Below are 22,482 nucleotides of genomic sequence, written 5' to 3' on the forward strand. Positions count from 1 at the left end.
TTCCCCTCATTCCATTTAATTTCTCTTCAGCCTCAGTTTTCCTTTTCTACTGCTCCAAAACTATCATTCTTGCCCATCAGCCTCTTCCTCGACCTCAGTGCAGATAATGAGAGACTACAGTTGCTATGGAGATAAGGGAATGCTATTTCCATTACTGAAATTTTGTTAACACGTCTATGCGCTGGCTTGCTCCCAAGCAGATGGTAAAGTCCACAAATATTATCACTTTGTTTCAGCCCCCTGCTGATCACGGTTAGTGTTTACGATCTTATAATCTGTCAGAGAATTGCTGTTGGTGCTGCCACAGAGGCTGAACCATGTTTTGTTGCGGTGAGGCATCAACATTGTGATGAAATGGAACAATTCTAATATGGAAAATGAGACTAAAAAAATTACCGGTATATATCAAACCACTGAGGTTGCAGTGTTGCTGTTCTGGCTGCTATTGTTCAAGTTTAAATTCCCAAAAGCAAGCAGAGCAGTAAGTATAAATGTTGCTAACATAAGAAACTCTAGCAATATTAAGTTACACCCCCATAATCAATGCAGCACTCTTTCTTATGTCCTTGGTATTTTACAAAATGCAGCTAAAAGCCCTGAAAAACGTTGGCTAATATTTGAAGGCCTTTTTTTTTAGCTTGAAGATTAAAGTACATGCTGCAGTGAGGAATCAAAGAGGGTTTTGGTTCAAGTTCAGAGCTGGAGAAACATTTTTGTCAGAGAGAAGCTAGAAAAAAACCTATTTATTTCATAATCAATTATTTTCCCCACAGAAGTTGATGTAATACCAGTGCAAGGCAGTGCACATTACTGTATATCCAGTTGGGACAGTGAAAGAGTGGGTAAGATGGAGTTTATGCATCACAGGTTGATAAGTGCACCCTACCATTAAGAATACATTTAATAAGGCTGATTTAAAAGAAAGTCAGCAGGTGAGAAACATCATCAGTCATCATGTATGATCCCTGCATGACACATTGCCTTCAAACTCTTCATGAGTCTTTCACTTTGTCAGTGCCACCACACTAAACGTTTGCAACAATCTTACTCTAAAATTGCCAGTTGATGGGCTGAAAAGCAGCTTCTTGCCTTTTTTATTTTTAAAAATATTCTGGAGGAAGTGCTGTGCAGGATCTGATTCTGTTTGAAGTTTTGCTAAAAATTCTGCCAAGGCACTTCAGCTAAAAAGAGTAGTATCATCTCCACAGCTCAGCCTGCTGAGAGAAAAGAAATTGATAAAGTGCTTGTGAGTTGCTGTTGTTGAGTGCAGATTTTTCCCAGGCTGCGTGATGGCAGAACATTTTCAGAATATGAGATGTTCATACATGGTAGACAAAGAAATAGATGTTCCAATATAAATAATGATTACTTGTTTGCCTCTTTTTTTTTTTTTGTTCATGCTATTTATGCATCTACCAGAGAAAAAAAATCTGGCACTCTTAAATCTAAAAATGACCCTTTTGGTTGTTTGCTGGTGAGATTTTTTACTCTGTTAAATGGCAAAAAGCGTTATTTCTTTACCATCAAGTAATTTTGCTGAAGCCCATCTGCACAGCATTCACACAGCCCGATAAGGTTTATTCATGCAACTGTTTCCTGGAGCTCTCCAGCAACTATATTCAGATTCCTCTAAATTCTGATCACAGCCAAGAATAGAGATGTGGTCATGCAGGAAACTGTCTCTGTTGCTGGTGTAATTGTTCACATGCTTTCCTTTGTACTACACTACTTAGCGGAAATTCCAATGGGAGCACACAAGCAAACTTCTGGATGTAAACAGGATTGCAGGATGTAAACAATGAACATGGAAGCAATAAGGGAGGTTTGCATTTGGTTGTTGTTAAGATTATGGCAGGGAAGTTAGATATGTGGTCACATCTGCCCCAACACGCCCCCATACTGGTTATCTCCGTATTGCAGCTTACATCTTACAAGGCTGGTGACAAAAGCAGCTTATGTGAAGTAGTCTTCATAATCACAAAAATGAACACTTAAAGGAGAGTATTTACTTGGCTTCTTCAGAATTTCTCTGACTGGGATACATGTTTACATGAGCGAACAAAAAAGCATAATAGTTCAAAGGCTTGATCCTAACGGATACTTCCTCAGTGTCCACATATGAGAGACACTAGATTTGGGTTTTCAAGATAAATCAGTATTAATGATAATTGTGATAATAAAACAATGCAATTTCAATACTGATTTGATAATACATTTATCATGTAGTAATTTAAACTTAGCTAATAAATTCAAGATATTATTGATACAAATAGGGGGTTTTGTACATTTTCCAGTGCTCCTTACTTCCTATTTTATACAGATAAAAAATTATCAAATACACAGGTGAATAAGTTGACAGTAATAGATTTTTTTCTCCCATTTTCTAATGCGACAATGATGATTGTGTAGTGGAAATCTGATGTCATGACAGCTTTAACTAGATACTGTTTGGTGCTACCAGCATCCTCAAAAAGCTGAGGTGATTTGTACTCATGAGTAATGTAGTAAACTTGAAGGCCTGCTTGAAGAGACGACACTGCCTCTAGACCCATGTAGTGGGACTGATTTGGAAAATGAAAGAAATGAAGAGCCACATCTCGAAGGGAGTGAGGGCTTGATTTTATCTTTCACCTCTCACCTAGTCATCCAGTTGAATAAGCTACCCATCCCCAGCACGCAAACACATGTTTTGTCCTCTGTGACTCATTACCGTGTGCATTAGAAAGTTTGGAAGCAAGAAAACAGAGTTAGACTTATCACTCAGATCCCCTCTCTTGCCCTCTTGCCTGCCACCCACAGAGAACAGAAGGCTGAAGCTTGTGTAATGACACTATCCTGCAGTCGAGGGTTGTTATGAAATCTTCAGTGAAAACAGGTGTCAAAGAAATCGCACAGTATGAAAAGAATTGCCTCTGTCTATCATCTATCAAAGACTTTCACTCAAATCGGCTGACAGGACGAAGCGCTCACTCATCACTGATTTATCTGCACAGCAGTTTCAGGTCCTTTTGTACAATTCATCCTAGCTTGCTCTCCACGCAATCATCTTCATTTGAGTGGAATAACAGAGACAAATTCCTAACACTTACAGCAAGTGTCTTTAAAAAATATCATACATCTTTTTATGGAACGATGACAGGATAAAGTAATTACATTACAGAGCTACAAGACATGTAAAATGGCAAAATAGGAGAACAGTACCAGTGCACCACAGTCATCTGTTATGTCCGAGGATCTACACTCAAGACACCAGAAAATACCATGTGTCCATCACATAAAGATAAATTTGTTTGGAGTGAAAGTATACCAAATGAGAGACTGAATCAAATGATCTATCAGCAGCTTTGCTGATTTATGTCAACTGAAAGTGTTTGATTTTTGACTCTAATGGACCCTTCTTTATTTCTGTCAACATGTGAAATACAGTGTTTATTCAGCTGTCACATAAATGTAAATGCAGGGGATAATACATTTTATTCAATACAATTTGGCCTTTTACAACAATTTTTCATTAAAATTTTGCATAATACACTAAAGCGCGATGGTGAACATGAAATTCATATCTGTTAAACATGATAAGCGATTCGATATTGGTTTTTGTATGAATAGATGAGTATATTCATGTTGTGGATGTTTTTAAATTCTATTACACACACTAAAACTAACGAAAAAGCATGTTCATGTGTGTATACATTTGTGTATGGTGTGTATAATGTGTCTACACAAATGTATGCAGTGCAATCACTCTCTTTGTTAGAACCAAATGTGTCTTCATATCAGGCGCAAAACACCAGTGAAATGCATTCACACGCTCACATCCTCAGATCTATAATGTTCAATTTAAGACAGACGCACCTTGGACTGACGCAAATGAAAGATCAGATGCCAGATGAGATCAGTGTCAGAAATAAATCAATCAATGGAGACCCCCTTCACTCTAATTGAACACATACAAGCTTGAGACATTTTATTAAAAGGTCTGAGTGACGTGGGTCTGCTTGGTGTGGGAATAGCATCACCGGCGTAATGTTGAACTGGGCTATGAGCTCCAGCTCTGGGGGGCTTGAACGTAAAGACACCAGCCAAACTGAACAAGGGGGATTTGAGAGTGGAGACCTCTCATAAGATTAGATCAGATGTGAGGACAGTCATCTGTTTCTCTCCCACTCACATCTGCTCTTGCCAGACTGCACGTGTTCTTGTTACAGAGTCATTCAGAGTGAATGGAAAAGGCAGCTTCTCTGCACTCTCTTCAATCCCATTCAACCGAATAACGATTCACTACTAATTTGCTGTTACACATTTCAGCATCTTTCTCACTGTATGGATCCAAAACAAAACACAGAGAGGGTAAGACAAATCTAAGAGAAAAGACAAAATATTAGTGTCACCTGGAATTATGTGGGTTTATAAGTAATGCCATTTATGGTTTACCCTATAATGGCTTTTGTGTAGACATGCAGCCCATTTCACATCTTATACATGTAGAGATAAACATTTAAAGAATATAAGATTTGAAGCTTACATAAGCACTCTTTTCAAAATCTTTATTGCTGATCTAATAATATCTGAGCAAAGTTAAACTCATAATTAGGCCTTAAAATTGAGTCGTATATTTTGTGGGAAGGAAAATATCATTTATGCCCTTGGGAAGGATACGGGAAGATTGTAGATGACCATAAGTGGTCTATAAATAGAACAGGGCTTTGCTATGTATTACATCAAGGCGCTATGTAAGGGAAGTCATTTGATATCGTCTTAAAATGACGGGATTAGTGAATATGAATTTCTCCTGTCAGGCAGTGTAGGGCGAGAAAATGATGAAATATATTTGCAAAGGGTTTTTTGTGCTGCACTTTACACTTTGCACTTTACTCCACTACATCTCAGGGGGAAATAAAATACATTTTACTTCACCTCACTTCTTTTTAATTTCTTTAACCTGATCACGACGTATCATTGGACTGCACGGTGGTGTGGAGACTAGCTCTGTTGCCTAACAGCAAGAAGATTACGGTTCGAATCTCAGCATGTTCTCTCTATGTATGCATGGGTTATCTCCGGGTTCTCCTGCTTCCTCCCAAACATGCACATTAGTTTAATTGGTGATTATAAATTGACCCCAGGTGTGAGTGTGCATGGCTGTTTGTTTAATTCTCTGTGATGGACTGGCGACTCATCCATGGTGTTGGTACTACCAAAGGCAGCTGCAATAGACTCTAGCTCCCCCCTGTGCCCCTAAATTGGATTAAGTGGGTATAGAAAATGGGTGGATGGAAGATGTATCATTGAAATCCACAGACCAGAGGTATGGTCTAAAAAAAGAAAAACACAAAGCTACACAGACGTAATCATGAAAAGGCATATGTTGCAAACATGCACACACAAATAATCTATCTATAATTGTGAAATTAGAGATTTTCTACATTCAAACTGCAGTGCAGTTCATTCAAAGTGTGATGCACACCAGACAGTAGTTTTCTTCAGTTCAGTGATTGTGTTCAAACCTTTTAAAAACCAACCTCTCCTCTGATCTGGTGTCATGATGATGAGCTCTGGGACCAGCTAAAGGCAGCTTAGACAGCATTAGATAAAGACACAATTCTGCTGATGCTGTCTGGTTGTCAGTGATGTCCAGCCAGTCTTATAGCCTGACTAACACTGTTCAGTATGATAACTGTCTGCAGAAATAAATCACAGGACACAGTGTGCACAACAGAATTCAGTGATTTAAGGGAGATTGTAGAAGCAATAACATTGAGGATATCTCCAGTGAGGACAAGATAGTGGATTGCACAGATTTAATTTTTCTTTTATCGGATAAACACAAGAATCTATTTCCTGTATTTGTTTTTATGATTTCAATAAAAAAATGTCAAACTTAGATGTAAACAATGACTCAGTAAAATTTTCCAAAATATTGACAACCATGCTTGGTCACATGTTGAGAAGTTATTTGACATGACATAATCACACATCGACCGGCTGAAGTATGTGACCCTTTGCATTCAGTGTGACATCCTTGTGTAATCATGACTGAAGCAGTCCTGCAAATCAGCTTAAAGGAGTTTTGGACCTTTCTTCTGTAATTTATAAAAGAATAAAATAATGATAATAATAAGAAAAAACAATTGTATAAAACTGCTTCAACTCTGGGATTTCAGTGGGTTTCCTCACATGAATTACTCGCTTCAGGTCTTAACACATTATTTCTCTTAGATTAAGAACCTTGACTTGGCCATTTCATAACATTAACTTTGTTCTTTTTAACCATATTTTGGTAATATAGCTTGTGTGGGTTTTGGCTGTTGTCTCTTGTAATTCAGCTCATAGACAAATGTTCTGAATTTTTTTCTTTACAATCTGTGGAAATAATTGGATTTTTATTGTTTAATTAATGATGGAAAGTCATCTTCGCCCAGAAGCAGCCAAACATGCCCAAACCATGATACTACCACTACCATGTTTCATAGAAAGTTCCGATTCTGGAATGCAGGGCTTTGGTTTCTCCAAACCTCCAAAGCCTTCTCCTTCTTCTCATTCATCCTTAACGCATTTTAGGATAGAATATCAGTTTATCAGTGTTTTGTGAAATGAATACATTAATCTTTTTGGAATTTAGAATACGTTTTGAATTAAAAAGAGATCTGGATGTCAGGGAAAACTGAGTTAGAAAATAAGTATTAATATCATACTGTATAAAGGTTACATACGGAGTAAAAAGAAATAGGTCAAATACTGCATCTTGAGCAACATCTTTACTAACTTTTTGGGCGGTTGATTTGTTTCATGGGGCTGCACGGTAGTGTGGTGATTAGCACACAAGAGGGTTTCTGGTTTGCTGGGGCCTTTCTGTGTGGAGTGATAGACTGGCGACCTTTCCAGTGTGTACCCTGCCTCTTGCCCAATGAGTATACCCTGAGTTGGATTAAGCAGGTATATAAAATGGATGGATGGATTTGTTGCCACCAGTACAGCATGGACAGACAGATGGGATTCGAACCATCTTGAACAGAAACATCAAAACTGAACGAAAAACAGCCTATTTTACAAAATGTTTTTTTTTTTTTTTAAGAAAGGCGTTAAACTGATTCACAAACAGTATTGCTCTTTATGATGTGAATTGATGGACTTACAGTGTAGCTTCTAGAGGAGATAGGTTGTTAAGGTCACATGTCACTACCGAGCGGGTATGTGGAAGCACTTGACCATTCTTTCAAATTATGGGGCATTTTTTCTCAGTGTAATGATTGCATTGAAATATATACAGGTGATGCTGTCATAGCAAAGGCACTCTAGTCAAGGAGTCACGGGTCAAAATTGCCTAAATGTATCTATGCATCCCTAAGAATATGCGAGAGGGCTAAGAGAAAATGACTTGTTATTGTTTATGCGATGGCAAGAATGGGAGGAAGTCAACATCATTACGACTGAGCATTGCCTGTGATAGTTAATGTGAAACACTATGAGGCATGTGTTATGACTTTAATGATGATTTAACACCATGTCATCTTCCTTACTAAGGGGCAAATCTTTGCCATTAATCACTGGTGAAAGCACTGTGATGGACATGCTGTTCAGGGACCTAACTACACTCCAGGATGCTGTTCGGTTATGACAACTTACAGAATGCAGGCAGGTACTGATCTAATAAATGTTGTGTAAAATGAACCATGCTCCCGAGGGAAGTGAAACACACTGAAGCTGGAAATCCAGTATTTGTCTTTCTGCACATTTATTTGAGCATGGTCCTCCTTTGTGAGTGTTCTGATATTGTTGAAGTCTGACAAACGAACTGCTATCAAAATCATAAACACAGAATTATTTATGCAGTCTGTGACACAGGCCAGTTACAGGCAACATGGAAGCAAGAAGATACAACGAGAGCGAAGAAACCAGGTGAAACCGGCAAGAAACCAACCAACAAATCTGGGGTGAGCAAGTCACCCTGAGCTTTTGAATGTCTCAGAATGTTAGCCACATATGAAAATAAATTAACAAAATATAACACAATCACAAGTGATTACGCAGTTGAATTTATTCTATTGGTTATACTTGATACTTACTTTTCATATTAAGATTTCACAACAAAAAGTGAGCTCAACTTGTGAGCTCAACATGATTAATTTTTAAATTAAACTTTCAAAAGTTCTGGAAATTGTTATGAATGAAAATAATACAAGCATGTATTTGATGTAGCCTACTTGTGTCACCACAGGGTTATTTAACAGTTAAACACACGATATATTCATCTGGGGCTGCACAGTGGTATTGGTGGTTGGCACTACAGCCCCACAGCAAGAAGGTTCCTGTTTCTGTGTGGAGTTTGACTATCCAACAATTAAATGCTTCCAATAAAGAAAGGACCACAACATATTTATCAAAAGAAGGAAAGTGTTACAAGCTGCTACTAGAGATCAAGGTTAAGTTTCACATTTGGTTTTAGCTTTGTTGGTTCTGGTCTTAGATTTTGTTGCTCTCGTGCGACATTTAGTTGTTAGTCAATTAGTTTGTATGTCACACATTTAAAGTTCAGCTCCAGCAGTAACTAATACCCCAACAACTCATCTGTTTTCCTGAAAATTGCATAGTTTTTTAAATCAAATCTCTCATGACCTTAATTTTGCATTGGACATGACATGGGCCTCATCCTCTTTCAATGAATTTATGAATATGCTAATAAGCCCCACCCACATCCCCGCCTTTCATTTCTTCCGGGTTTACTTTATGGTAAACTAAATTACAGGAGAGATCAGAAAAAAGCAATTTTGGTGCAATATGGATACTTACTTACTTTTGATGATTGAATAACTTGTAATGATAGATTACGTCAACTCAATTAAAGATTTAATTGAGCCCCAAATTTTTGAAGTTGTTTTTCCTGTTTATTAATTGTGGATCATTGATCTGCAGAAATCTCAGATTCCCTTTAATACTTTTCCAAAGAAGTCAAATATGCATAGGTAAATGTACTGAGTTTATGTTCTGTACAATTATGGCACGACTCTCTCGAGGGATAGACTGGTACACAAATTATCCTCCATAAAATGGGAGGAGCGTACGGCACCGGGACGCTGCACGACGCAGCAGCAGCAGTCCCGTCAAAACCTGCAGGTCCTCCTTCAGCAGACAGACGCCTAGTACACCTGTAGTGTCACTTTTAATAGCTCACCGCTTGGATTAAGCGTAAATAGGCTCAATTGAAGCAAACGTCTGAAACATGATCGAAGCCATTTGGAGGCAGAGCGCCGGGACGACTTAGGTAAGACAGGGTCGTTAAATTTGTAAGACATAATGTAAGAAAATGCGTTTTTATAACGAAACGCCTTTTCTCCTTCTCTGCATGCTTATGCGTAATAGATAACGTTTGGAGCAGACGCACATGGTTCAGGTGCGTAAAATTCCAAAAAGAAAACGATTAGTTATTCCAAAAATATCTTCATTTCAGGTGAGCGAGATTCTAATTATCACACTTAGGCTTTCATCTCCAAGGATTTAATAATTAACTAACACTCAAGAGCGTCAGCCACAATTTGACATATCTGTCCACTTAAATTGTCCATTTGTGTTTTGTTTTCATTTTGCAAACTTTTGAGAGATTTGTTTGTTCTCAAATAGGAATATAGACTCTTCATAGAAACGGGGCTGTTCTTGCTACTTAACATGCCTTATCTTTTGCAGGACAAAGAAAGCCGTCTTCTTTGAAATTACAATGCATCGCGTTGGGGTGGTCTTAATTCTGGCCGTGACAGGCATGGTAAAAGGTAATCTGAGATTTTTTATCTCTCCGCTGAGACAACTGAGAGCGACACAAAGAGATCTGAGTCCATAAATGGAACAAAAAAAAAAATCCTTTCCAAACTAATGTATCCTCTCTGAGAAAGAGAAAGTCTGACAGATGAATATTTCAATATTTTTTAATGTTTTATGTGTGTTTTCATTGTTGATGCAAAGACGCTGCTGTCCCTTTCGTTCTCTCTCAAAAGGCTGGGAATGCAACGCAGGGTGCAGTACAGAAAATGGGTTTTGTGAGAAGCCAGGGAAGTGCAGGTAGGCTACTAAAATTACCTCAGATTCCTGTGGAGATGATAGCCTATATCCCATGGGCTTTTCCAACCTTATTTCCATACATGGCCAGAATAAATGTTGCCCAGTCATCGTCCAGCTAAGTCTCCGTTTTTATCTCTGAATCTCAGTTTTTTTTTTTTGCCCTCCAACATCTCACTTAAGCTTTCATTGTGTTAAATCAAACGTCAAATAATCTTGTTTGGATTGTTAAAAAAAATATCATCCTAAAAAAAGACTTTGGTTACAAAGCCTGGCGGGTTTGAAACCTTATGTGCATAATTAAGCCAAAAATGATTGTGTTTCATAGTTGTAAGTGTTCAGAGTTCAACCAATAAATATGATATCAAACATATCTTTAATATTTAATTTCAAATCCGCTTTAGCAACACAAGCGAGCGCAGGTATCGTGGGAACAAAAACAGGTTTGAAAAGTTATGTGGGAGGTACATAATTAATGATTATATTGCCCCCCCCCCCCCCCCCCCCCATCTCTTGTAGGTGCAAACCAGGGTGGCAGGGAGAGAACTGTGACCAATGTGTTCCCTTCCCCGGCTGTCTGCACGGCGCATGTGAGAAGGCATGGCAGTGCATCTGCAAGGAGGGCTGGGTGGGCAGCCTGTGTGACCAAGGTGAATCTCATTAAGCTCCACTTTCTTTCTTATCTCTATCTGCCTCAACCTCAGAAGTTAGGGTGAGTCGGAGAGCTTTTGGGGCACACAGGTTGCCACCATATTAAGCTGGAGAACAGAGATGAGTGTATCTATACGTGGACTAATTGGAGCATGGAAAATAATCGAGCACAAAACAGGAGAGCTGAATACACAGAGTAACTGCAAACATCCTCATTATGAGCTGCTATTATTCATGTTGGTGCCATTAATCATATTGTGTTCTGATAAAACATAAAAGTAACACTGTGAAAATGTTAAAGCAGTCTAAAGGTTACATTTCCATTTCAGAGCCTTAAACTGAAGAACTTGTTCACACAGAATCTACAGAGAACATTCTCACATAGAAAAAAAAAATACTGTTGGCCTCTCAAGCAAAAGAAGAAACAAAGAGAATGTTAAAAGAGCAGTTTTGGGGAGGGAAGGAGAGGACTTCTGGCTGAGCTTGACCTATTTACCAGCACACCGCTGCATCTCATTTTCTGCCAGAGCATATGTGCTGATCGCCTGTGTGACTTGTTTGGTTGTGTTCTCAGTCTTGTTTTTGATGACAGGATGCTGCTGCCATGCTGAGTGTAAACGATGAGAGGGGCAAACAGGCATACAAGTGCAATGATACTCGAAGAGCTAGATCTTACATGATCTAAAGACGGCATGCTGTTTTGGCCATTTTTATTTTTTTATTTCCCCCCCCCGACAGATACTCGCCTGTGCTCATCCAGGCTTTGTGCCAGCAATGCCACCTGCATAGAGACAGGAGAGGGAGGATACCTATGCATCTGTCCCCAAGGTTACGCTGGAGAAAACTGCAACCAAAGGACAGGACTTTGCCTTACAAATGGGTACTAGTACATTTTTTTTATCAGAATTCCTTGATACTATTTCTTTACATTCTTATCTTTGTTAATTAATACGTATTTAATCCGATGGTAGCTAGGAGAGACTCAGGAAGCAGGAGAGAATGAATTAAGTATGTAGAAAAAAACCCCCACCACTTTCACCACCTGCAAGTGAGCCAATATTATGACATAGCAGCATACTGCTGTTTTGACTAATCTAGAGAACACCAAATACAAAAAGGTCTGACTTAAGCTATTTAAGTCAAATTCTCTCAAAAACCAATATATCGGAGCTCTTCAACCACAATAACCAATAAGAACCCATTTAAAATGATTATTTTGATAACTAATGAAATGCATCCTAAGCTCCACTCACTGACCTTTTCAAGATACTATTGGAAGTTCATCTCTCACTTTGAAAACCTCTGCCTTAAACAATGGACTGAATAATTTATATGATTTTGCCACGGGGAGTAATGGCAATTTCTGTGCACATTGTCGTGTTTTTAGTTGTTAAAGCTGCAGTCTGCAACTCTTTTTCAAGCATAATGCCTGGAACTGTCCGGGGATTCTGAAAGTAGTACATTAAATACCCCAATACAAAAAAAAAAGAGTTCTCTAGGTCCCCTATATGTCCCGCTAGGTCCCTCCAAAGCCAGCAGGTTTGTTTACAAAATTGCAGACCGGACCGGTAAAAGGTAACCAATCAGGTTACGAGCTGGGCTCTGCTGCCTGTCAATCACTGATTGTGCACGCGCGATACAAGGTAGGCTCGTCCCCACGCTTATTTATCTAGACTATTGAACTTCATTACGGGCTAGTCTACTTACTGTGTCTTCCATGATCGCAAATGACAGGTGAGTTGATGAATGAGGAGTCGTGTACGCGCATCTGGCGTGCACGTCTACGTGCACGAGTTCTCATGTGTTTTGAAGGGGCGGGACAGGAAGTTGAATAACTTTTTATTTTTCGGTTAAAAAATAAGCATTTCTTGCATTTTGCGACTACGGAGGTCACCGTTTTCAACTTCAAGCGTTCTGATAGATCATGTAAACTCTTAAAATGCCAAAAGGTAGGACTTTACATATGACAACAACAAATCTTGCAGACTGCAGCTTTAAAGCAAAGGTGATGGTTATTCCTGTTTGGAGTTCTGTTCATACCTGAATTCCAGTTAAACCTCTGCCCTCTCAGTTTCAACCAACAGTCTGAAGCAGCTAAATGCTTTATTAAATTCACCCTTTTTTTTTTTTTTTTTTTTTTTTACTGGCTTAATTGGAGATTGAACTTTTTTGACACTCAGACTGATCCTTTTCTTTTATCCAAACATTGCAAAACATCACATCCAATGAAAGCAAAGAGTAATTATGATTGGGGTTACCAAGCAATATTCCTATGGACTTAGCTTAATATATGTAGCTTTCATGCCAAACTGCAGTACATTAATTGCCATGCAGCCAGGTTAGTGTTCCTCCCTTAACATATAGACACGCTTTCTACAGCAGGCGGCCGTGTGTACCTGGACAGCATCACAAATAACATGCCACTGTAACCTTTTGAGTGAACATTTTGAGAGCAACTGATCAACATCACTTTGACAAAGCAGTCTTATTTCAAAACCTCCTTCAAGCAGTATGTGACCACAAATTCAGCAGGAGAACCCCGATATAAACTTACCATTTGTCAGCATTGCAGTTGTACATTCAGAAGGGTCCTCCTCTTCCATGTCATCGGGAAATTACCTTCAGTATTTTGTCTTCGGGGGATAAACGGTCACAGTCAGGCTCTTGGGCTGTGCATCAGAGCATTCACTTTCACATAACATAATGGCTACTATTTACAGTGCCGAGTCTCAACTTGAATTTTAACAGGTTTTCATCAGTACTGACAGAACAGTGGGAAGCATAACACGTATAGGCTTTTAACACACAGTGGTAAAGTGGCATGGGTTTGAACGTTAGTTGACATTTGGCTGTGGACAGTTTTTTATTTTTGGTTGTAGTTGTGTGTCAGTGTTGGTAGCTCACACGCAGGACTGAGAGCTAATATTTAGATTGAAGTTGAGATGTCAGTTTATAGTGGATGACATTGAAATTGCACACTTTGAAAAATGGTCAGGTCGTTAAAAGCAGGTATACACAGGAAGAAAAAGGGAAAATGGCTTGTGAATGACTCACCGTGACTGCACTGCTAGTTGGAATGCACTTTTGTGGGGACTGTAGGCGTACTTGTTCCTTTGTCAACAATTGTGAGAGGACTTTATGCCCATAACCGTGGTTTAGTTACCGCAAGAATTAAAGTTCTGACATTTATATTGTACTTGTTTGTAGGATCAGTCAGATGAAAGAAGCCTCATTCATTCAAAGTATATCACTGGTTTACTGTAAATGTGACAATGCAGTGATTACATTGGGGGTAAAAAAAGATCCCGATCCAGAATTTATTTTCTTACTAGCCTAAAATGTAAAACAGAAGCAGTGGAACAATTCTATAAGCTACATAAATTGTCTGTCCGCTGTTGGATTACTGATGGACTGATCCCTGGAGGAATCCTACTCCTGCCCATCAGAATATGAAATCTCTCTGGGGATGCAGCTTGCTGACATGGCCCTTCAAACTATGAACTCCTTCATGGTTGCTCTCTCAGACAGCCTTGTTATTGACTGGAATGTTGGACCTAAAATTCACTAGCCTACAGATAATTGGTAGGGAATTGTCAGCTGTCCTCCTCCTCCTGAAAATTATTATCCGAGTCCACATCTCACAGTGAGACAACTGGAACCTGGTCTGTACGTGTGCCATTAATCAGCTTCTCTGTGTGGTGGAGAAGTCTAAAGTATGCCAGAGCTTTTTTTTTTCTTTAGACTTACTGAGAAAAGGATTTAGATGCCTGTGTAATTATGCAAAGTACTGTTAGAGAAATTGATTAGTTTCTATATCGGGGTTTCATCTGTGTTCGCATTTTGTAAAGCATGACTGGATTGATTGGATTGGCTTCAGTGGTTTGTGCAGGTACATTTCTTCAGAGACGTTGCTGATATTTATTTTATTTATATCTTCTCATGGGTGCAAATTATTAATTTGCAGAAAATTACCCAAACTGTTTCTCATTGGTTCTTGGAGAAATTACTTGACCCAGTATTAGATTTTTGATCATTTGAACTTTTTTCCCCGGTTTGAACCTCTCACCTGTGAAGATTTGACTTTTTATATGTTTAATGCTGAATATTTGTTAATTTAATTTAAACTGCACATAAGAGTGGCCCCTGGATTTGAAAAATGATTGTGAATGTGCCTTAAAGCAGGGCTCAGTAATACGGGGTTTGTTTACCATGCAATACACACCCTAAAGCTGTAGGGGGAGCTCCGTAGAAAATAGGCGACAGTCTAGCCAGACTGTCGTAAACCCACCAGAGGCAATTTACGGTTTATTTTTCAAGACACTGGCAGAGAGTTGGAGAAGACGACGGAGGTTCGCGATGTCGAAGGTATTTGAGTTACAACTCAAATACCTTCAACTCCAGCAAGCCGCATTCAAAAGTATTGTAATGAAAACGACAAGTTCTACACCGACATCACTGCTAATCTGCACACGGCAACTGCTCAACATTTGTCTATATACTAGCAGCTACATCCACTGATGAAAACGGTGGTTAGCTCAATGGCTGCTAACCAAACATCGTTTTCACAAGTTTTGACTTGGAAAATGTAACGATCACCAAAAAGGTTCAATGGCTCCACATTTACTATGTCTAGGAAAAAAACTTTGGTTCTAAATATGCGCATAATGTACTTACGATTGCAATAAAAAACGAGCCACTTCGGCATCAGCTTTGAATCCTTCCCGTCTTTGAAGCTCACGCCATTCGGTGAACGCCGGACCGATGTTCACCGATGTGGAGTGCCTCGCCCGGTCTCTTGCTCTCTTCTTCTCCCTGGCCTCCTCCGACATTGGTCTCTTCCCCGCTAACCGCATTCAATTTAGCCGTTGACAGCTAATGGAGAGGGGGTGTGTCTATCAGGCTACCTGGCTCGGCTCAGAGCCCTTTACGACCTGCCGTGAAGCAGTAGTTCTCGGCTCTCGTGTGTTGCGAGACTTCCAGAGCTAAACAAAGCACGCGGCGCCACAGGCAAAGTTGCACGTGCTGTTTCGGGCTAGGGCCACCAGATGGAGATGGAAATGTCACCGTTTTCATCGGAACGGGTCAGCCAAGCAAACTGATGATTGCCAAGCAATTTTATGACCATGAAAAAGTTGCATAGCATGTCTTTAAATTTGCATTCTTTCCACTGACCAGTAGAGGGCAATTGCTGTGTATGTTGTGTAGACGTAAACAAAAAAAATTGAATTAGAAGTGTTAGAGGTCACTTGGGAGTGTCGCGAGAAAATGACTTGGTCCAACAAACTCCCACTCTAAAAACCTCAGCTTCTCACACAAGGCTACATTTTTAAGCCACTATGCTATCAACAAAGAGATTAATTTATTCTGATTCTTGTGGACCAAGAATCTTGTCGACTAAATACTCTGCCTTCCAATTTCTGCTTAGGAAGGTCCTTGACTCAGAAATGATCTGAAAGCATCTTGACTGCCATAATTTGAGCTATTTGAATTCTCTAAATGCTGAAAAATGGACCTTCAGTACTTCCTTTGTCTGCTTTAGTATGGGAAACACTGGACTGTCCTTTATGAAAGGAGATCAGTCAGTCAGTGACATCACTCCCTTTCTAAGCCTTTTCTGAACTTTTTTGATTGACCAACCTTGATAATGATGTAATATTTTATGTCTTAATATGGTAATATAATGAAATATAGCCTCCTTGATACAACATGATGAGAATTCATCCAGCAAAGTATCAGCTTTGTGATGCTCAGTTTCTGGAAATTCAGTTAAATGAAGCTTAAGAATTAGGAATCTTTACTCGACCTGTTAAGCAAAACCTTTATTTATTTATTTGTTTGTTTAAATTTGGAGAAGCATGTTCTGGTGAGCATTACAGAATAAGCTGCATAAGCAGACACATTAACACATAATTTAAGATGGCCCCAGGACATTTTTCTTAGTAATAGACTTATTGTCCCATAAATGTCTACATTTTGAAATCTGTTGGATTAAATACATGTGTTGTGCCTCTGCTGTTTTAGGAGTACAGGATGAATTATACCTTGACTGAAGTCCTAAAATAGTCTACTATTTTCTCTGCAGTAAATTATCATTATGCTGCTCTGTCCTCTAGCTCCCCTTGTCAGAACGGAGGCACTTGCATGGATGCTGGTGGCTCAGCAGTCTACCCTTCCTGTTTATGTCCCCCTGGATTTTCTGGAGACTACTGTGAGATAAGCATTGACAGCTGCCAGCCTAACCCGTGCCTCAATGATGGCAACTGTACAAACCATGGCTTGGCTTTCATTTGTGACTGTCCACATGGCTCCAGTGGTTTCACTTGTAATGACACCACCAGCCTCTCCCCTTGTGCTGGCGGACCCTGTGCCAATGAAGGAACTTGTGTTGGTCAACCAGATGGAACCTTCCGGTGTGTTTGCCAGAAATGGTTTACAGGTCCCACATGTTCCCTGCATCACAGGCCAAAAACCAGATCTAAGTCAGTCAGTGTCAGGCCATTGGACAACAGAGTGTTCGCTCTCACTCCGCAACACTACTCCCTCCCCGCTCATGCCTTTCACAAGCTGCTGAGACCTCCTGAGAGAGACCTGCTCAAGATCACCCTGAAGGAGACCGTCCACTCTTCTGGTATTCTTGTTACGCACGGTCAGCTTGTATGCTTTGGCATGCTGGCCTTGCTCACCTGCCTGGTTATTTTGGGCACTACAGGAATTGTGTTTTTTGGCCGCTGTGAGACGTGGCTGGCTAATGCAAAGTACAGCCAGCTTGTTCGGCAGCAACGGGAGCACCTGCTGAGAGAAGTTGGCAGCACGAGCCAGGAAGAACCACAGCACTCCGTAAACATCATCTTGCCAGAGAAGATTAGACTCTCTGGCTTTGGGAGACACTACACCTCCATCTGACTGAGATGCCGCCTACTGTTTTTCCATCTCATAAAACATCAAATATGATACTAGTGTACAGTTATATTTATAGCAAAAGGCGACGTTGGATTACCCCTGGTATATGTTTGAATGTATTATACTCTGGACCAAGATAATGGCAAACATGATGCTGGATTGTAAATGTGTTTATCTTTCAATCATTTAACTGTAAAAATCATTAAAAATGTATAAAAGTTCAAAGGATGTCATTTTGTGGCATTTCTTACACCTGTTTTTGAATTTGAAAACTTGGTTTTCTCGCTCTTTCACAAGTTGATTTGGAATAAAACAATATACTCAAAATTAAAGAGAGGAAATTTTGTTTTAATTAAAAGGAAACGATAACAGAGTGGATGCAGTCAAATCCTCCTTTATCTCTGTATTTGTAATTGAACTAATTTCTCATGCCTCTGACTTATTTATTTTTTTAATTTTATAACCATTGCTAGAGCTGCGACAATTAGTCGGATAAGATCTATGGGTTGTGTGCCGTCATCCTTCTGGACAAAACAATAAATAGAGTAATTTTTTTTTTTTTTTTATTGATAATGAAGGTAAATAGTCGTAGCCCAAACTATTTCCATGCAACGTATTGTAAATGTGCCGTTTCTTAGCAAATGCAAAAAGACATATTCTGAGTTTGTACAGTAGATGTGTATTTATATTCAAATCATTCTGGTTGTCAAATTGTTGCTACTGTATTTACCAAAATGTATTTTACCTCCACGGATACCGCCTGAGTAGCTGTATTTATTTTTTTTCAGATGTCCCTTTTAAACATTTCAGATTAGATGTTGAGACTAATATGAAGACAGAGGTCACTTCACAGTTCCTCAAGATATACTCTGTGTATATATATGCTGTCTACGTTTCCATTTATTCATATAAGTGAAACAATTTTTGTTCCTTTTATTGGCCATCCACCGATGAGGTCACCTGCAGTTTCTCTGGGATGTTACAGTACTTCTCAAAATCGGCCCATCGTTAATGTACGTTTAATAATTTCACATGTAATATATCTTTAACCTACAAGCCCTGAAACCAATACTTCAATACTTGTTAAGTGCTTTTTCGTTTGCCTCATGAATGAAGCAGTCATCCGCTCTGGGAAAAGGAAAAGAAGTGACTCAAGCTGTACAGAATTATTATGTCGTGGATTATGGGTTTTTATTCTGATATCACCTGTACTTGACTGGAAAATGTCTCATTGTCTATCTTTAATAAAATACATGGTGTCACCTGACAAGTGACTTGCAGTAGTATATGTTTGCATTCCTTAGGGCAATTTTTTAATCTTTGATTTACCATCCATCCCATCATAAATTGTTTTTCCAGACTTATATCGAGTCAATTACTTAAAAATAACAGACACAAATCTTTGCAAAGCCAATACAGTGCGTCAGCAGATTTACAGCACACTGTATGCAACACCAACCACATGTTCTGATATCAGTACAACATCTGCTCTTCTGCTTTGGGATCCTTAATAAATGTATCCCTGGAGACAACTCAGTGATTACTAGCAGAATGATAACATGGTCTCTGTCCGCACCTCTGCAGCATACAGAAAGGTCTGAACAGCCAAGTTAACAGTCTCTGGCTCCACCTTGTGGCTCAATTGCACCTCTTAACCACTATAACAATGTCCTTGTGAAAATACAACTGCATGGCTCAGTCTTACAGCCCTGTTTCTCCATTGTTTCATCCACTTTGTTCATTCAATATTATTAGTTAACAATGTGTGTGTGTGTGTGTAGAAATGCCCAGAAATCGAGATTTTTGATTTTACTGTGAAAAAAGTTTTACTTCATCTACTTAAAAATTGATCTAAGTTACTTTCTAACCCTAACCCCATAATTATTTGAAAAAAAAAAACATGACGTATAATAGATTGGAAAACACAAATATGTACAGATCAAACAGGTCCAGGGGGCCTGAGGAGTTTGAGGACAATGATTATTTATCCCAGAACTACAAAGTATTTAGAAAAAATAAGACACAGAAAAGAGACAAAGAAAGAGATTTAAAGTGAAGGGATGTAGAATGATCAGAACAACCCCAAAGAGACATAGAGTGGTCACAGTGAGATGGAAAGTAACAGAAAACAGACATGGGTGACTGAGAGATCCACAACAACCAAAAAGAAACACAAATGAACCCCAATGTGACTTAAAGTAACATTAAGAACACTCATAATGGATACAAAGATGTGCTAAATAACCTGAAGTAATGTAAAATGACCAAAAAAATAACCAACATGAGAAAAAGATGATCGAAATGTGACTGCAAAAACAGAAAAAATCTTTAAGAGATGCTAAATGACCAGAAAGCTCTATGAGATAATGCAAAACATCCGGAAGATTGCACTCAGAGACACTAAAACCACAGATCATATTAGCATGGTATGTGGTGATTTTGAGTCTATTTTAGTCCTGATGTCTTGATTCTTAATAAAAACAAAAAGCAGGGTCCTTTTTACTTATCTTTGTCCAGGGTCCTGTTGTTTCATAACTCATACACACTATATGCATTTAAGTTTGATACAGGGGTTTTAAATTTTTTCCGCCTATTAGATGCTTGCCTATAGAAGTAAGCTGGGAGAAACTACAATTAAAATCAAGTAGTCATCAAACTATCTGTTAAAATGTTGAAATATGAGCACAGTCGTCCTCGGCCTATACAGTAATACAACTCTTTTACCTCATGTGGAGCTCAGAAAACAAAAACATAACAGCTCAGAACTGATTTTTATTCTTATTCGGAAATTATTTGACAAAGTATGTGAAAAGACTCTGTTGGATTTACAATTTACTGAGCTTTTGTTTATAACAGTCCAATCCAATCACATGCCTGGCCTGCTGTTTGATCCATTGTCAGTATACACTTCCACCACAACAAGCAACATTTGTTTTAACATGTTCTGCCTTAATTAGTGCAAATATATGCAAGAGAGAGATGAGGTAGATGACAATCAGACACAGCTGCTGCACACATACACTTCCTGCCTTCAAATGGAACTTCAAAGGCCGTTCCATCCCTGAGCTGTCTGAAAATTTACACTTATGAGGTTGTGAATACCTCAGGAGGGGGCATTCATAAGGACTCAATTCATAAACATGCAAACCACAGTCCTAAAGACTAGCCTCAATAGGCAAGATAACTGAAAACATCTGTAATGGTGGACAACGCATCTGGCAAGATCTTGGAAAACTTAATATTTGAAAACATTTCCTCATGCTGCCATTTTGGGCAGCAAATGTACCTAGTTGCCACTGAATTATTGATGATTCAATGTAGACAAGGCTTTAATTAGTCACCCACTGAAATAATGTGCTCCCTGCCATATTATGACAAATTAATTGGTAACTGATAATGTTATTAGTCCTTCAGATAGGATAGCTGTGCAAATATAAGTACTACTCTGTTCCCCCCAAAAAAGTATGAGAGAGTCTTATTTCTGCAACATGGGTCAAAAGTAAAAGAGCCGAGGTGCTACACTGAACCTGCCTGTAGTCTAGATCTGTCAACATTTAAAAACATCTGCTTCATTATGAACCAAAAAACACAACAAAACAAGCCCAGAATTATTGAGCAGTTTCAAATCCTCTGTCAAGCAAGTAGAGAAAAACATTTTATTTTAAAATCTGCAGCAGTTAGTCTCCTTGGTTCCCAAATCCTGAGAGGTTATTTGCCATTTGAAAGGTTATGCATTATAGTATTAATTAAGCACTGTAATTGCTGCTGGTAGGACTGGCCTCTTGAGTTACATCGTAGTTGTAGAAGCCTCGCACTGATCAACCTCATTTTTTCAGCAGAATGTTATGTAGAAGTTGGTCAGTATTGTGTTTTATGTTCATTAACTTGTGCAATATTCTTTTCTTTTTTTTTAACAAACAGGTCCATGGGCTCTGGAGCAGTCCCCAGCACAGAGGCAGATTGCATTCTCCACCACAGTCTTGTAAAAGATGTGCAACATCTAGGTGCAGACATTGAAGGGCCTAAGCATCCTTCAGTAGTACAGTCTGTTATGTCCTTGTGTTACATCTCCAGTCTGCTGTGCAGTCTGCTGTTCAGGTAGACTTCCAGGACTTCCATGAGTTCTTTCTCATTTCCTGGACACAGTGATTGGCTTACTACTGGTGATCTTTAAATCCACAATTATCTCTTTTGTTTTTGTCTGTGTTCAAGATTAGGTACCATCCCACAAAGCGATTGACTAGTTCCCTACTTAGCCTCTTTTCCATCACTGATACACCCAGCAACTACAGAGTCATCTGAGTAATTCTGAAGATGACAGGACTCTGAGTTATACTTGAAGTCTGAGGTGTACAGACAGAGCAAAAACAGGGAGACGACTGTCCCCTGTACATTATATTATCTGAGAAAATGATCTCAGCATTGTATAATCTTATACCTGCATCGTGGAAGAACGTATTAAACTGACAGTTTAGTTTTGCCATTAAGGCTTTCAACAACAAGAATAGAGCTCATTCTTAGATTTCTTGTTTCAGTCTTAGCTGAATTCTGAGTCTGATGTTGTGCAGCTCTGTGGCTCCATGTAGTCACAGAGTGTGACCACAGGGTGTCATTCATCTAAAAGTGTAGTCAGGATCTGAGCATGCAGTGATGCCATGTCACTGTACTGGACATATTACCCTTGATAATTGTGAGTTTTTGACAGTGTTACAATACATACAATTAAACAACATTTCTAAAATCTAAATAGTCAAAGACAACTGTGGCTGTGACACATAATGGGCCATTTTCTACAGCAGTACTGCTCTTTATTATTGTATTCGGGTGGCGATTTTCTACTGCTATTTTCCTACTGCGTAACTGTGTATGTCTTACCTACAGAAC

General features: G+C 39.0%; 1 protein-coding gene across 2 annotated transcripts; it reads left to right on the forward strand.

Annotated features, from left to right (window-relative positions):
* Positions 1-9,098: 9,098 nt before the first annotated feature.
* On the forward strand, positions 9,099-18,868 carry dlk1 (delta like non-canonical Notch ligand 1). Of its 2 annotated transcripts, XM_075448393.1 has the most exons (7): positions 9,099-9,262; positions 9,361-9,391; positions 9,682-9,764; positions 9,987-10,050; positions 10,567-10,697; positions 11,437-11,578; positions 16,812-18,868. In XM_075448393.1, the coding sequence occupies exons 3-7, from the start codon at positions 9,713-9,715 to the stop codon at positions 17,599-17,601; spliced, it is 1,179 nt and encodes a 392-aa protein (XP_075304508.1). In that variant the 5' UTR covers positions 9,099-9,262; positions 9,361-9,391; positions 9,682-9,712; the 3' UTR covers positions 17,602-18,868. The 2 variants fall into 2 exon arrangements, with proteins under 2 accessions (XP_075304508.1, XP_075304507.1); XM_075448392.1 differs by lacking the exons at positions 9,099-9,262; positions 9,361-9,391 and having other exon boundaries at positions 9,682-10,050.
* Positions 18,869-22,482: the final 3,614 nt, after the last annotated feature.

This window comes from Odontesthes bonariensis, chromosome 17, assembly GCF_027942865.1.
Source record: "Odontesthes bonariensis isolate fOdoBon6 chromosome 17, fOdoBon6.hap1, whole genome shotgun sequence".
NCBI classification, from domain to species: Eukaryota; Metazoa; Chordata; class Actinopteri; order Atheriniformes; family Atherinopsidae; genus Odontesthes; species Odontesthes bonariensis.